We start from the raw sequence: 14,511 nt of genomic DNA on the forward strand, positions 1-14,511 counted from the left end.
GCTCCCAAGGATTATGTGACTCTGCCCCAAAGCATTCTGCAAATCTGGCAGATCTTAGGAGAGGTTCTGAATAGATGAAAGGGCAAGGAGTTTTTGTTAAAGAGGAATTTCAGAGATTTGAATCATGGAGCTAGTCAGTCAGCAATCAACTAGAATTTGTCAACTGTGTGCCTACCATGTACACGACACTCTGCTAAGTAAGGGCAGAAGGATTATGGTTGATGGTAAGATCTACCATGTGATCATCCCTATTTAGAGCTGAAGTAAAACAAAGATGGAGGTCAGGAAAGGTGAGAAAGTTGATGACCTTTGAGGAAGCATCAACATGTATATTGAAGAGACTGCTGAATGGGGAGAAAATCACCCTTCACTCCCTCCTTACTCTTTCCCCAGTCCCAGCCTATCCCAGAAGCCAGCCTTAGATGAGATGGAAATCAACAGCTCTATTCTTCACAGTAAGATGGACGTCTACCAGGTCTTAACCATCTTCCCTGACTCTGCATTTTAAGGTCCTCAAGGCCTTAACATCTATCTGCTTTGTCTCGATGCCCTTCAGTCCCCTGGAATTTTTATCTCTCCTACTTAGATAACCTAAGTACTTCTGGGTCTTACTATCTGCCCCACTATTCCTCCCTTATGAATTCCTGACCTTTCCCTCTGCCCTGCAGCTGAACTTTATATGTTGTCTCTCCCAATTACTGCGTGAATGCCTTGAGAGCTGGGACTGTCTTGGTTTTACTATGTCTATCCAGTGCTTAGCACTTCACTTGACATATGGTAAGCTTTGAATAAATGCATTTTATTCATTTTTTTAATCTTTTGCCTTTTGGAGGGCAATTGGGGTTAAGTAACTTGCCCAAGGTTACATGGCTAGTTTTTTTGTGTTAAGTGTCTGAGGCCGGATCCAAACTCAGGTCCTCCTGACTCCAGGACATGTGCTTTACTCACTGCGCCACCTAGCCGATCCATTTTATTTTTCATTCACTTATTTATTCATTTGGGCAGATACTGAGATGAAGAGGAAAACTATCAATAATATTGAACTAGTTGAGAAAAGATGAATAGTGAAATCTGGAAGCTTATAGATTGGAGCATCAGCGATTGGTTCAGTTTATGATATCTGCATGAAATGAACCTCAAATCAGATGTTACTGAATGATGGGGACAGAGGGAGGGTCTAGAGATAGTAGTATAACAAGAAGTAGTGAGGAGGAAAGAACATTATTATTAATAATAGCTGAAATACAGAGCTTCAAAACATTTTTACAAATATGATCTCATTTGAGTCTTACACTAATGCTACAGAATAGGCATTATTATCCTTATTTTATATATGAGGATATTGAGGCTTACAGGTATAAGTGACTTATGTAGGGTCACATGTTGTTCTTCAGTTGTTTCAGTCATGTCTAACTCTTTGTGACCCTATTTCGTGCTTTCTTGGCAAAGATGCTAGATTGGTTTGCCATTTTCTTCTCCAGTTCATTTTACACATGAGGAAACAGGGTTAAGTGACTTGTCCAGGGTCACACAACTAGAAAGTATATGAGACCGGATTTGAACTCAGGAAGATGAGTCTTCTTGATTCCAGGCCCAGCACCCTATCCACTGCCCCACCTAGCTGCCTAATTCCTAGGGTAACATACCTAATGTCAGATGTAGGATGTAAATCCATGTCATCTGATTCCAAATCTGTCCCTTTATCATTTAGAGCTACCACCATCTACTCTGTCCACTGAAGCAATGGCCTCGGAATTGGAGCTCAAAGCACAGTGGGAGAACGGTGGCCTGAGATAGGTGACCAACCTATCAGAGAATGAGAAGATCTGTTAAATCCCACTCTCATTGATATAGACAATCATAAGACTTGTCTTCAACACAATCACACTTAACCTCCACCAATTATCCCCCCAAATGCTGCTTCTCTAAGCTCTTCCACTATCCCTTCCAGCTTCTGATGAGGGCACCTCTACCACCCCTCTCTACCCAGGTTTGCGATTATGGTGCCATTCTCAACTCTTCACTGACATTTACCTCACATAGTAGGCAGTTACCAGATCTTTTCTACTATCTCCACAGCATCTGTTCCCTTCTCTCCAAACCCACAGCCATGATCCTAGATCAGTCCCTCATCATCTCTTGCAGAGACCCCCTCCACGTTAGGCTCCTTTCTTCAAGTCCCCCTTCACTACAGTCCATGCTTTACATAGTTGCCAAAGTGATGTCCCAAGGTGCAGGTCTGATCATGTTATCTGCTACTCAGTAGATTCCAGTGTTTACCCATTGCCTCAAGGGTCAAATATACACTCTACCGTTTGGCATTTAAAGCCCTTCAAACCTGTCCCCAACCAATTCTGTACCAATTATGCACTCCTTTTCTTCCTGTGCTCTACATTCCAGCCAAACCGGTCCTCTTGGGGCTCCTCAAACTTATACAAAAACGTAGCATATCCAGATATGAATAGGAAATTAAGGTACAATTTGTAATTGTTCAGTCATTCCCAACTCTTCTTGTCCCCATGGACCATACTGTCCACGAGGTTTTCCTGGCAAAGATACTGGAGTGTTTTGCTGTGTCCTTCTCCAGTGGCTTAAGGCAAACAAAATCCTTGTCTTCCTTTTAGGACTTTCCACCAAGTTTACCATGACTGGGTTTTGCTTGAGCTGAGTTACTCTCTTGTTAAAATGGACTGGCTCCTCTCCAGACTCTGTTACTGTTGCTACTTTTTTTCTAGTAGTCTCTTGGATGGTCTACAATTCGAGAGGGGACTTCTGATGGCTCATAGTGTCATAACCTGGTAAATTCCATCTCTGGCTACTCATTCATCTAAGATCAGGAAAGAATAACCCCAAAAGAAGTAAAGGCTCTGCATGTTCACAGACTCGTGACAGTCAGGTTGAAAGACAGATAAAGTAATTGCCATCACTTTCTCTATTGAGGAGAATGGAGAGGTTCTTGCTTTCCTTAACACCAGAAAGGAAAAAAAGACAGAAGAACAGATATATGGATCCTCTTGTATGTACACTAAATTCTGACCTCGAGAGTTCTCAGTAGTTCTTACTCTAAAAATAAGTAGAAGACTTTTTTACCCCGAAACTCTATGAACCTCTAAATCTTGACTGAATTCATATTCTAAAGTTCCATGTGGTATATTATTTATAGCAAAGAATTTTGTACATAATTTCAAGAATGAGTCCTTATTGTCCAGGACCTTAATTACACATGCATTTGGTGCCCTGCTCAATGTTTTTTTCACTTAGCAGGGGTACATGAGCAAAAAACTTGAAAACTCCTATGGTAGAGTGCTGAGCTTGGATTTGAGAAGACCTGGTTCAGACCTTGTCTCTGACACTTGCAAGTGTTATGACCATGGGCTAGTCACTTACCTTCTTTATGAGCCTCAGCTTTCTCACCTATAAAATGGAGATAGTAACACCTGTCATACCTACCTCAAAGGCTTCAAAAGATATAATGTAATTTGCAAAATTCAAAGCACTCTATAAATTTCCATGATTATTATTATTTTATTCTCTGGAATAATGGCAAACAATACTTGCTGACTCAGGGCAATATCTCAATCTGTTAATAAGCACCGATTAAGTACGTCCCATGTAGCAGGCACTGTGCTATATACCTGAGACATAAATACAAAAAATGAGACAATCCCTGTTGCCTCACTACTACTACTTACATTCTAATGGGCAAGGCAGCAGGTACATATATCAGCATATATCCAGGAGAATAAATATAAGAAATTTGAGTACAAGGAAGTTGGGGGCAGAGGGCTCTAGCATTTGAGGGGATGGTGTGTCTTACAGGGAGGAGATAGTAGTTGATATGTGTCTTGAAGGAAGAGAAGGATTCTATGGGGTAGAGGGGAGGAGGGTATACATTTTAGGCATAGAGAATGACCAATGCAAAAGCACAAAGATAAAAAAGGGAGTGTCAGGTATGACGAATGGAGAGAAGGCTGTTCCTTTGGTTGGACTACAGAGTATGAGAAAAGGAGTAATGTTATTAATAAATATAACAAGGGACTGTCCCCCATATTTAGCATGTTTGACTAGGGGGCAGAATAGCCTGGCCCCTTCTCTCTCTACCCATTTCCAGAGGAGACTTTATTCTCTGCCAGAAGGGAAAGCAGGAAGTTGGGACTGGAAGTCATTCTGCTATCCTCAGAGAGAGTAGGTACTGGCCTACAAATATATATCTCTCTGCTTTTTTAAATATGGCAGGTCTAAGGGATGTGATTGGGTTCAAACTAACTTCTGAATACTCTTTCTTATTATGGGAAGGAGGATCCCAATCTCTATATACAAGACTTGACTTCTTTCCCACCAAATACCACCAGTTCCACAATGAACTTGTGTTGTTCATTTATTTCGGTAATATACTACTCTTCATGACCCCATTCGGTGTTTACTTGACATAGTGGAGTGGTTTGCCATTTCCTTCTCCAGCTCATTTTACAGATGAAGAAACTTTTTTTATATCTTGGTCTTTATTAATTTGTTTGTTCACTTTTAGTTTACAAGATTCAATTCCACAATTCCTTGAGTTTCAAATTTTCTCTCCCTCCCCCCCCCCCCCCCACCCCATGATGGCATACAATCAAGAACAGGATCTGCAAATACTTTCACATGAGACATTGATGGAATGAACAATGGGAAAGAGGAAACAAAACCAAACAAGAAAAAGAAAAAGATCCAGTAGTTTGCTTCAATCTGGATTCGAACTCAGTTTTTTCTAGTTCTTTCTCTGGATGTAGACATCTCTCTTCATCATGAGTCTTTTGGGATTGACTTATAACACTGCATAGCTGAGAAGAGTCTAGTCTATCAAAGTTGATTGTCACACATATATTGTGTCTGTAATTGTGTACAAATTTCTCCTGGCTCTACTCTTCTCACTTAGCATCAGTTCGTATAAGCCTCTCCAGGTAACAGGTGAAGAAACTTAGGCAAACAGGGTTAAGTGACTTGCCTACGATCACACAGCTAATAAGTGTCTAAGACCTGAATTGAACTCAGGTCTTCCTGACTCTAAGCCCAGTGTATGGGTTTATCCACTGTACCGCCTACTTGTTCCATTGCCTTTCAATGACTCAGTCCCTACCAATTTGGATACTAACTGGTAAAAAACTAAAATGTGCTGTTCCAAGATGGCTTACTGGCATGGGGTCAAGTAGATTCTGCCCCCATTTATAGGAATAGACTAAAGGGAGAGAAGATCTGGAAAACTGTTCCTTGAAAGAAGCCAGGATTGGAGGCAGTCACCCATATAAGTGGAGTGGTAATGGCTTTACTTCTGGCCAGGATTAGTGCTTCTGAGTATGCTCCATCACCTCTGCACCAAATGCTCCCAGGCTGCTTTGCGTCCGTCAGCTGATTTTTTGTTTGTTTCTGCTTTGCCCCCCCAATCTCTTTCCTCTTTCCGGCTGTCAGATTGTAAGCCACGGCTTCTTGTAAGTGTCCCTGCCTACAGTGAGATGTTCTCCTGATCCTTCTAATTTCCTATTCCTGATCTGCTGTGGGCTGGGAGCCCAGATGACAACGTTTGGTAGGCTTTGTCAATAGCATAAAAGTGAAGAGGAAATGAGTTCTAAGGAAGGGTTTAAGGGGCTCCCCTATTACCCAGAGGCTTTGCAACATCTATTTTGGCTGCTCTTTTGGGGGCTGGAGGAGGTTACTTCTACATTCTCAGCTGTATTCCAGATAATTAAAGTCACCAGATAAGGGACCTCTCAATAAGTAAAATATTACTCTACTATTTGGGGGTAAATTCCAATATGAACTCCATATTAAGATGTATTTATTTTGGAGGGTTGCCTGTAACAAATATTAACATTTCTAATAACTTTGATAAATATCAGAAATAGAAGAAGGCAAGGGAAAGGGACAAGAAAAGTCAAAAGAACTAATTTTCCGTTTCATTTAACAACCTTTGAAAGTTTACAGTGATGGTGACTCTACTATGTGTCCCTGTGAATGGGGAAGAGATATACATACATAAAGTGTAGGTTTTATTACAATCTTTTCTAAGTATGTTTTGGAGCATGATTAGTCATTTCCAGCTGCCAAGGGAAGGGAAATATATTTGAAATACTTTGACAGTCTTACTGATATAGGCTTACTTTTTTCTAAGGAAAAAGAGACCATGGGATCAGTGAACTAGGAGATCATTCAGCCCATTTCTCTTTTTTATCCATGGTAAAAGTAAACTCAATAAGATTTCAAAAGAAGTGCAAGGACTTGACTGAGGTCATATAGGTAATAAGTCATGGAGGAAGAATTAGAACTCACGTCCTCTGATGATTGTTTATTCCTTCTATGGCAAGAATGCTAGAAGAGTCAATATACTGCCCCCAAGCAGAAATGCTCTGAGCCTTCAAAATTAGAATAGAATCTGGCAGCTCATTTTGTCTTTAAACTCCCAGAACCCCCATGTTAAAGACCTAGATCTATCTGCAGTGTTGAGCTCTAGGCACAAATTAAAATTGTAAAAAAGAAAAAAGGATGAAATTTACATGATAACTTTATTATAAATGTAAAAGAAATAGCAAGCTGTACATAATAGATGTACAATTTCATGGGCAGTCATCTTTTTTATTATACTGTGTTATGAAAATTACTATTTTATTCCATAAATTTAAAAAATAAGATAAAAAAATTTAAATAAAATAAAATTGTATTTTTCCCAAGGAAAAGAAGCAAACATTAACATCCAAATACAACTCCCCACCCATATGCTTCTGTTTTTCCTCCTCTTAGGCAACCTGTGACCATAATTCTAGATGTCCATTTTGCAAGATGCAAACTAACAAATGCAAGAGTTTAGAGTCAAAGGAATATTTTAAATAGAGGGCATCTCAAACATGGAAGGTTCTTGAAAAAAAATTAGGATTATACCACCTGGAGTATTGAGAGGTAGGAAGTAGCAGCCTCTTGTATGAACACTCCAAGTAATTTACATAAAATGGCCACAGAGATCATTTAACCTATGCTCCTACAATTACCTACTCTCACCAACTTTCCCCTCATGCAAAGCATGGCACTCATCTCCACCAATGAGAAGAGAGTGCCAAACCAATGGACTTTGGGATTGGTGTTACATGAATGTTATTGATAATGAGATTCGAAAGATAGGTTTCTGGCAGAGTCCCATTTCCACACATGACTTGGTCTCTACCTATTTGAGTGCTAAATAGTAACAGAGAACTGAAACATGGTTTCCTAAGATGTCTTATTGATATGGCATCAAGTAGGTTATTTCCCCACATAAGGCAGGGCTGCTGCTATCCATCCAAATTGGGGAATGAGGGCGAAGGTGGTGGCAACTTTTAAGATGGCTTTCTCAGCTTTCCACTTACATGAAGAGGTCTTATTTCTCATGTATCATGGCTATTTCCTCACTGTTAGAGGGTTCAAGAGTTGTGATTGGTGGGAAAGCAAAGTTGTCTATTCCTTCTACTCCAGATTTAAACATTGGAATTTTTCAACGTTGTAACTGATGGAGGAGGAAAAGACATTCAGCAAGAATTTAACCAGCTTTTCCTATGTTTCAGGCACTGTGCTAAATTCAGGGATACAAAGAAAGGAATAATTCGCTTGATCTATGTGTCCAAGGGCCTCACAGTCTAATAGGACAGACAGTATGTAATTAAGTATGCACGAGATATATACAGAGTGGATTGAAGGTAATATCAGAGGGAAGGAAGGCACTACCTACCAATTGATGGGGAGGGAAGTTGCAGGGAAAGGTTGGAATTTGATTTGACTCTTGAAGGAAGCAAGGAAATCTAAGTGATTTTGTTGAGGAGGCAGAACATTCCAGGCATGGTGACAACCAAAGAGTAAGTGTGAAATCAGGAGGTCAGGAGATCGAGCGTCCTGCTTGAAGAACAATAGTGAACCAGAGAATTTAAATTGTAGGATGCAGAAGGAAAAAAGTGTAAAAATACGGAAAGGGTGGGAAGAGAGGGAAGTGAGGAGGGACCCTGACTGAAATGAGGGAGGTTACATTTTAGAACTAGACAGAAGCAGACTGTCTCCTTAGGAGTGAGGTCTCATGATTATCAAAGAATTCAGATAGGGAACTTTAGACAATAACCTTTGAATTTCCCTAATGTCATATAAACTCACATCATGACTCCAGCTTATTCCCTTTTTAAAAAAAATTGATATTTTGATATTTTATTGATATTGATATTTTTAAATTACTGTTATTTATTTTTTAAAACTGATGTTTTAGCTTCATTCATTGCATACAAAAGGGAAATAAAACACCTATAGATTCTCCCCTCTCCTCTAATCTGTTCTTATCCATTCCTTGGAATTGTTAACAAAAATTAATTTTATCTTCAAATGTCATTTTTCCAACTCTGTCTTACATGTATTAAATGTCTATATTATCTTTATCAGGGGGTTATCATGGTTATATTATTATAATAGTAATACTGTCAATCAAGGGGTTGCATCTATCCTGGGAACATTACTATGCTATTTTAAAACAACTTTCTGAGAGTTTGGAAATAAAAGCATTTACTTGTGGTAGACTAAGTGGATGGTGCTGCCTTGGATAATTTAATTTTAAATACTAATGGCATAATTAAATAATTTAAAAGTATATTCATTAACCTTATCTAGCTCTTTCAAATGCTGCCTTTTCCCTTGCTATTTAAAGTTGTTTTCCTGACTCGCCTGTTATTCATCACTGTATCCAGAGTCTCAATGAATCGATTTGTGTCCCCTGCCCTTTTCCATGGCTATTACTGCAGAGAGCAAACTAGTTAAGTCACATTGAACTCTAACCAGAGTTCCAGAATCTCAGTCTATTGATGCCATGGGAACATTTCCTAATGACAAATGTCACCATCATTTATTTTTCTTCTCTGCTTTAAATTTATGAACATTGACATGCATATTCAGCATATGATTTAAAGCTGGTGAAATGAACTTTTAAAAATGAAATTATCAATTGCCAAATTTTTTTTTAAATATTAGTTTAATGTGTCTCTACAAATAATTATAGTGTTTCCTCCTTTATCTCTTTCCAGAGCAAGTGGGACTTTATTCTGAAATACTGGTGCATAAAACTGCAGTCACTCCATCTTCTACTACTGGAGATTTTTTTTTAAAGTCTATTAAGGAAAGCCAGGCTATGCAGTACATTTTCCATTAACCATTTATTAAGTCAACAAGTCACGTAATGACTGCACTTTTCTCTCTGATACACAACCTCTTTATTCATCTAGCAGTATTATTCTCCAAACAGATGTGTCTTTTCAAAGCTTTCCTCATTTGCTAGGAGCACAGGATTTCTTCCTAATTGTGAGCTTGTAAGCTGTGAGTGCTTCAAAAGGTGTTTCTGAGCATCCCCTCCTCCCCCAAATGTCTCTGCACTGAGAGCTGAGTGGCATGAAAGCCCTAATACCCCAGCAAGAATCTGAGCGCCTAACCTCCCCTCCCCCCACCTGTCAAGTACCCAATTAGCTCAGCTTCTTCCCTTGCCTGGGTTTGGGAACTATTGCTGCCATTCTCCCAACTTTGATGCCTTTAGAAAGCATAGCCCAAGTATCTATGAGTTATTTGATTGCTTGCTAAATTATAACTACAGATGATAAGCAAGCAAAATTTCCCAGCGAGTCAATGAATTCTAAGGTTTGACAGCACAGAGGAGCCCATCTGAAGGTTATTTTTCAGATCTCCTCCTCATTTGTGTTTTGAATAACTAGACACATGAACCAGCCTTGGCTTTGTACTGTCTCTTCATCGATAGGACTCTTTCATGAAGAACAGTCACAGAGGATCAATATCTAAAGCCCATCTGGCAACATGCTATTATTTTTATGATGTTGCTTAATGCCAAACATTAATAAAAGAAAGCATGGTGCCCTATTTTTGAAAGGCACCAAGACAACCTAAAAACTGGATGGATGCTGCAGCTTCTGATAATAGGTATAAGCTCTCAGGTCACCTTCGAAATACTGTTATGTTCTTTCCCTGGAGTAAAGTTACTGTTCCCAGATCAAATAACTGGAAAGCAGGGAGAGGAAATAAATGTGATTGTTCAACTGGGAAAGCACAGGACTGTGTCCCAGTCTGGGCCTCTGCCTGCAGCAAGGTCATGGAAAGTAAAACCTGAGTCCAGGTGATTCTTTGTGCAACAAGTAGAAACTAACACAACCCCAGAAGGCTTAGGTGTATAGCAAATGGTTTTGTGTTCAGTAATCAAGGCCTGACCGGCAGCAGGATACCTTGGATAGAATATCGGCCTTTGGAATCAGGAAGAAGCGGCTTCAGAACCTATCTCAGTCACTTATTAGCTACCTATGTGGTCCCTAGGAAGTCACTGAACCTCTCGCCTTCCTCATCTGTAAAGTTGGGGCAATAAGAGCACCTATTTCATGGGGTTGTTGAGGGGATCCTATGAGATGATATCTATGTTGGGCACTTGGCAAAGTTTAAAATGTTATTAAACATTAGCTTTTATTATTGAGTAAATGATCTTCATGGTTTTTGAAGGCGAACGTTACAGTCTTAGTAGGATTCATGAGCTGGAAGGACATTTCCACCTGGTTTTGGCAAGTCAGTCATGAAAGAACTGAGTGTGGCTGGGGACTGCAGAAATGTCATAGTCTTCTAATAGAGCTGATGTAGTCCAACCCTTTCATTTCAAGTAAATGAAGAAACTGAGGCCCAAATTCTTATAGATAGTAAATGGCAGAGCCAGGAATTGAAATTAAAATATCTGACACCAAATCCCCCTACTTGCTTCTGTCTGCTGTGCTGAGACTCCTTCCATATAAAGCCAATACATCTTATTTGCCATGACTCCACTATAGGAGCTCATTTATGAATGTGTTAGTGGAATCACATGTTTTGTTGATAACAGCAAAAATTGGCCTGGATTTGCCACACACACACTCACACGCTTTTTTTTTTTTGATAACTCACTTTTAAATCTATTGGGGAAAAAATTACTAGCTATTCAATCACCATTCATTTAATAAACATTTATTAAGTGCCTACTGTATGCCAGGCACTCTATTATAAGAGTAAGTTCAAGTTTTTTTCTTTGAGCAACTCTTAGAATTCCAAGATGGAAGCCCCACAAATAGACATGATAAAGTCATGTTTCTTCCCTGGGCATCATTTTCCTCAACTATAAAATGGAGTAGTTGGGCTAGATCAGGGATATCAAACCCAAATAGAAATAGGGACCACTAAACCATACATAAGGATCCTTGTTGGCACATATTGACTTAGAAAACCAATTAACATTACCTATATTCTATTGTATTTTTATTTATTTTATTAAATAGTTCCCAAAGATGACCTTTAAGGTGCTTTTAGCACTAAGTCTAAGATCCTATGATTTAAACTTGGAACCACCAAATAAATTGCCCGCAACAAGGAGATGGGATGATGCCCTTACACTCTTAAAGTTAAAACCCCTTTTGCTCTTAATTTACTGATCAGATGGCATTCGGCTACAAAACATTTCACAAATGCCGCAGGCAGGCTCTGAAAGGATCTGTCATCACCTGAAGCAATGAAAGAGAGCTAGACGAAAGAAAGGTAAATACTGGCACAGGTCCTAATATTAATGGGGTCCAATTATTGAAAAACAGTCAATGATCTAGTATAACTGGCCCTTTGATGATCCAAAGATACTGTCCCTTTCCTGATTAACCATTTTTCTTCTGGGCATTTATCTCCTAGAAGATGAAATATTAATGTCTTAGGTGTCCCTGACTGCCAGCTTTAAACTCCATTGGCCTCTCTGATAAGAGCAGTGGAGCCGCTTATCCCAGTGTCCTTGATCAACTGACAGCTGTTTTCGTCTATAATAAAAGTACATCACATTTTTCACGGTGCCTTCTGCCTGAAAATACCAGAATGCTTTACAAATGTGACCCTCCTCCAGTTTTTGAAATGCTCATCCCTGAAAGGCAGGTGGTAAATACAGCTACCTCTCAATTAGAAAGAGAATACTTATTCTCTTGTTGAATTATTCAATTCCATTCAATAAACATTTATTTAACACCCATTATGTGGCAGGCACTATGCAAGGCACTGAAGATATTTTAAAAAGACAAAACAAAACAGAAAATAGCATAGCCTCTGCCCGCAGGGAGCTTACATTCTATTAAGGGATGGAGTGAACGAGAGAGCTATATCACGTCCACACATAAATAAACACAAAACACATACCAGAAACATTCAAAGTAATTGGAGGGAGGTCACTGGCCACCGAGGCATCAGGAAACGCCTCTGGGGGAGAGGGGGCTCTTTCTCTTCTCCTGATAATAGCAGAATGAGGCGATCTAGTTATTGGTTATTATTTGTTTCAACAAATTGTGGGATGTGGAGGAGAAAAAAGCTTGAAATTTTTCATTAAACAGAATTTTTTATGTTACCTGGGAGATGCCTTCAGCTTCACTGCTCTGCCTTCCACCAACATAGATAAGCAACCACATTGTATTACAGCTTAGCCATTTTTTTTCCTGCCAACACGAACTTTAGAGCTGCTTTAAAATGACAACAAGACATTGCTGCTGTTTTGCCATGATCTGGTCAGTGATTCATTCAGGTGAGACCAGGGAAGCTTCAGTTCTGTTCTGGTCCCACTATACCCTTCATCAAGAAACTGAGGCCCTAAAAGCAAAAAGGCCTACCTTGCAGCAGTGGACTGAACCCTTCTCTCTAGATTCCTAGTCTACAAACTGGATCTCAATGATTTTTAGGAAGACTTCACTTGTATTTCTTTAAGAGGAAAAACATAGGTGATTTAAAATGTAGATGCAGAAAGAATTTCAAATAGTTTATAGAGGGTATAAGAAACAAAAGCAATAACCAGCACAGATTTAAAATAAATGATCCCCATAGAACAATTCACTCACATTCGACGATTATTCAGCAAGTCTGAAATAAAAGCTTTTGCAAACACTGAGAAGCAATGAAGTCGAAATCTCAGACCAGGAAAGTGCACCTGTGGTACTGAGCGTGGATGAGGGAATCCATAGTCACATGTCAACCCAACAGATCAGCTGTGCTTTTTGTCTTTCAGGTAGCTGAAGAGCAGGTCCAGGCCCCCCTCCACCAGATCTGGCAGAGGCTTGGAGAGAGGGTTATGAGAAATATGCAGTCCTTTGTCCATGGGATTCCAGGCGATCCTGTCCAATCGACTGAGCAAATAGAGTTCATCTGGTAGAGTCTGGATGTCATTGTTGTTCAAGTTCAGCAGCTCGAGTGTTGTCACTAAGCAGAGAGACCTTGGGAAGGAGTGGATGTTGTTGTTCTCCGCGATGAAGATCTGTAAGCTTACCAGGCTTTGGATGCTCTCGGCAATGTTTTCCAGCCGGTTGGAGCCTACATGAAGGAAATCTAACCCCTTCAGGGAGAAGACGAAGATGGGGATATGAGCAAAGCAGTTGTTACTCAGATTTAGTTTCCTCAATCCCGAAAGTTCCGAGTAGGTGGAGGGGAGGTGGGAGATGTAATTGTGGGACAAACTCAAAACCTCCAGGCTCTTACAGAGGCTCAGCTCAGGCGGCATCTCGGTGAGACAATTCATGTTTACAAACAGAACCTTCATGCTCCTGAGCAGCCCAATTTCCTTGGGCAAGCTCTTTATGCGATTCCCACACAGATTCAGCACCACGATCCTTGTCAGTTTTCCCACCTCTGGCGGGACCACCATCAGCTGGTTATGGGACAAATTGAGCTTTTGGATCTCTGACAGCCCCCACAGAAAGTCAGGAATGTCAGTCATCCCCTTGGTGACCAAACTGAAGCTGATATGCCTCATGCCCCTCTTCAGCAGTGACCTTGGGTCCTTTCCCACAAGGACATCATCCCACTGAGAAAACTTCTGTCTCTTTTTTGCCAGCAGTATTCCCTTGGGGTCCTTATTCTTGGAGGCATCACTGGACTGCTTGGCCCCCATGACGCTGCTTGGGCCCTATAGCAAACTCTTCTGAGTAGGGAGTTTCTCCTTCCACCGACAGCCCAAAAGCAGCTGCAAATTGGAAGTCTGGGCAAACAACGTGTTGACTGGTTATTTTGGCTCCAGGAAACTTGGTGGAAAAGTCAAGATTAGAAGACCCTCGAGGTAGAGATACTCTTGAATGGTCAACACCAGCCTTCTGGTAAATGATGATGTGGAACACTTTAGGCTGGGTTTAGGTTGTTTCTCTTAGAGCAGTCGGGCTGTAATGAAACACTTGGTCCTGAAACTGCTAAATAGATCTGCTCACTTCATGCTGAATGCCATGAGGCAGCTGTCACTGTCATTCTGTCTGAGCTTTATTGAACTGATATGTGTCTTCATTGCAAGCAGGTCACAGAGAGCCTGGATATAACTTTACCATCTCAGCTTTTCTTGGGTAACTCAGTTGAGCAGGCAATTAGCATGAGCTCAGAAGAAAATAAAGAAGAAATAGAAGACAATGAAGAAGCAAGGAGAGCAAGGAAACCAGTATAAGGAACTGGAAAACAGTTAAAAGA

General features: G+C 40.2%; 1 protein-coding gene across 1 annotated transcript; it reads right to left on the bottom strand.

Annotated features, from left to right (window-relative positions):
* Positions 1–12,938: 12,938 nt before the first annotated feature.
* Positions 12,939–14,265, bottom strand: LRRC30 (leucine rich repeat containing 30). The gene has a single exon (XM_069099491.1). The coding sequence runs from the start codon at positions 13,949–13,951 to the stop codon at positions 13,049–13,051; it is 903 nt and encodes a 300-aa protein (XP_068955592.1). The 5' UTR covers positions 13,952–14,265; the 3' UTR covers positions 12,939–13,048.
* Positions 14,266–14,511: the final 246 nt, after the last annotated feature.

The sequence above is a fragment of the Petaurus breviceps genome, unplaced genomic scaffold, assembly GCF_028583685.1.
Source record: "Petaurus breviceps papuanus isolate PSGF00001 unplaced genomic scaffold, PetGlider_PUasm1.0 38, whole genome shotgun sequence".
Lineage (NCBI taxonomy): Eukaryota > Metazoa > Chordata > Mammalia > Diprotodontia > Petauridae > Petaurus > Petaurus breviceps.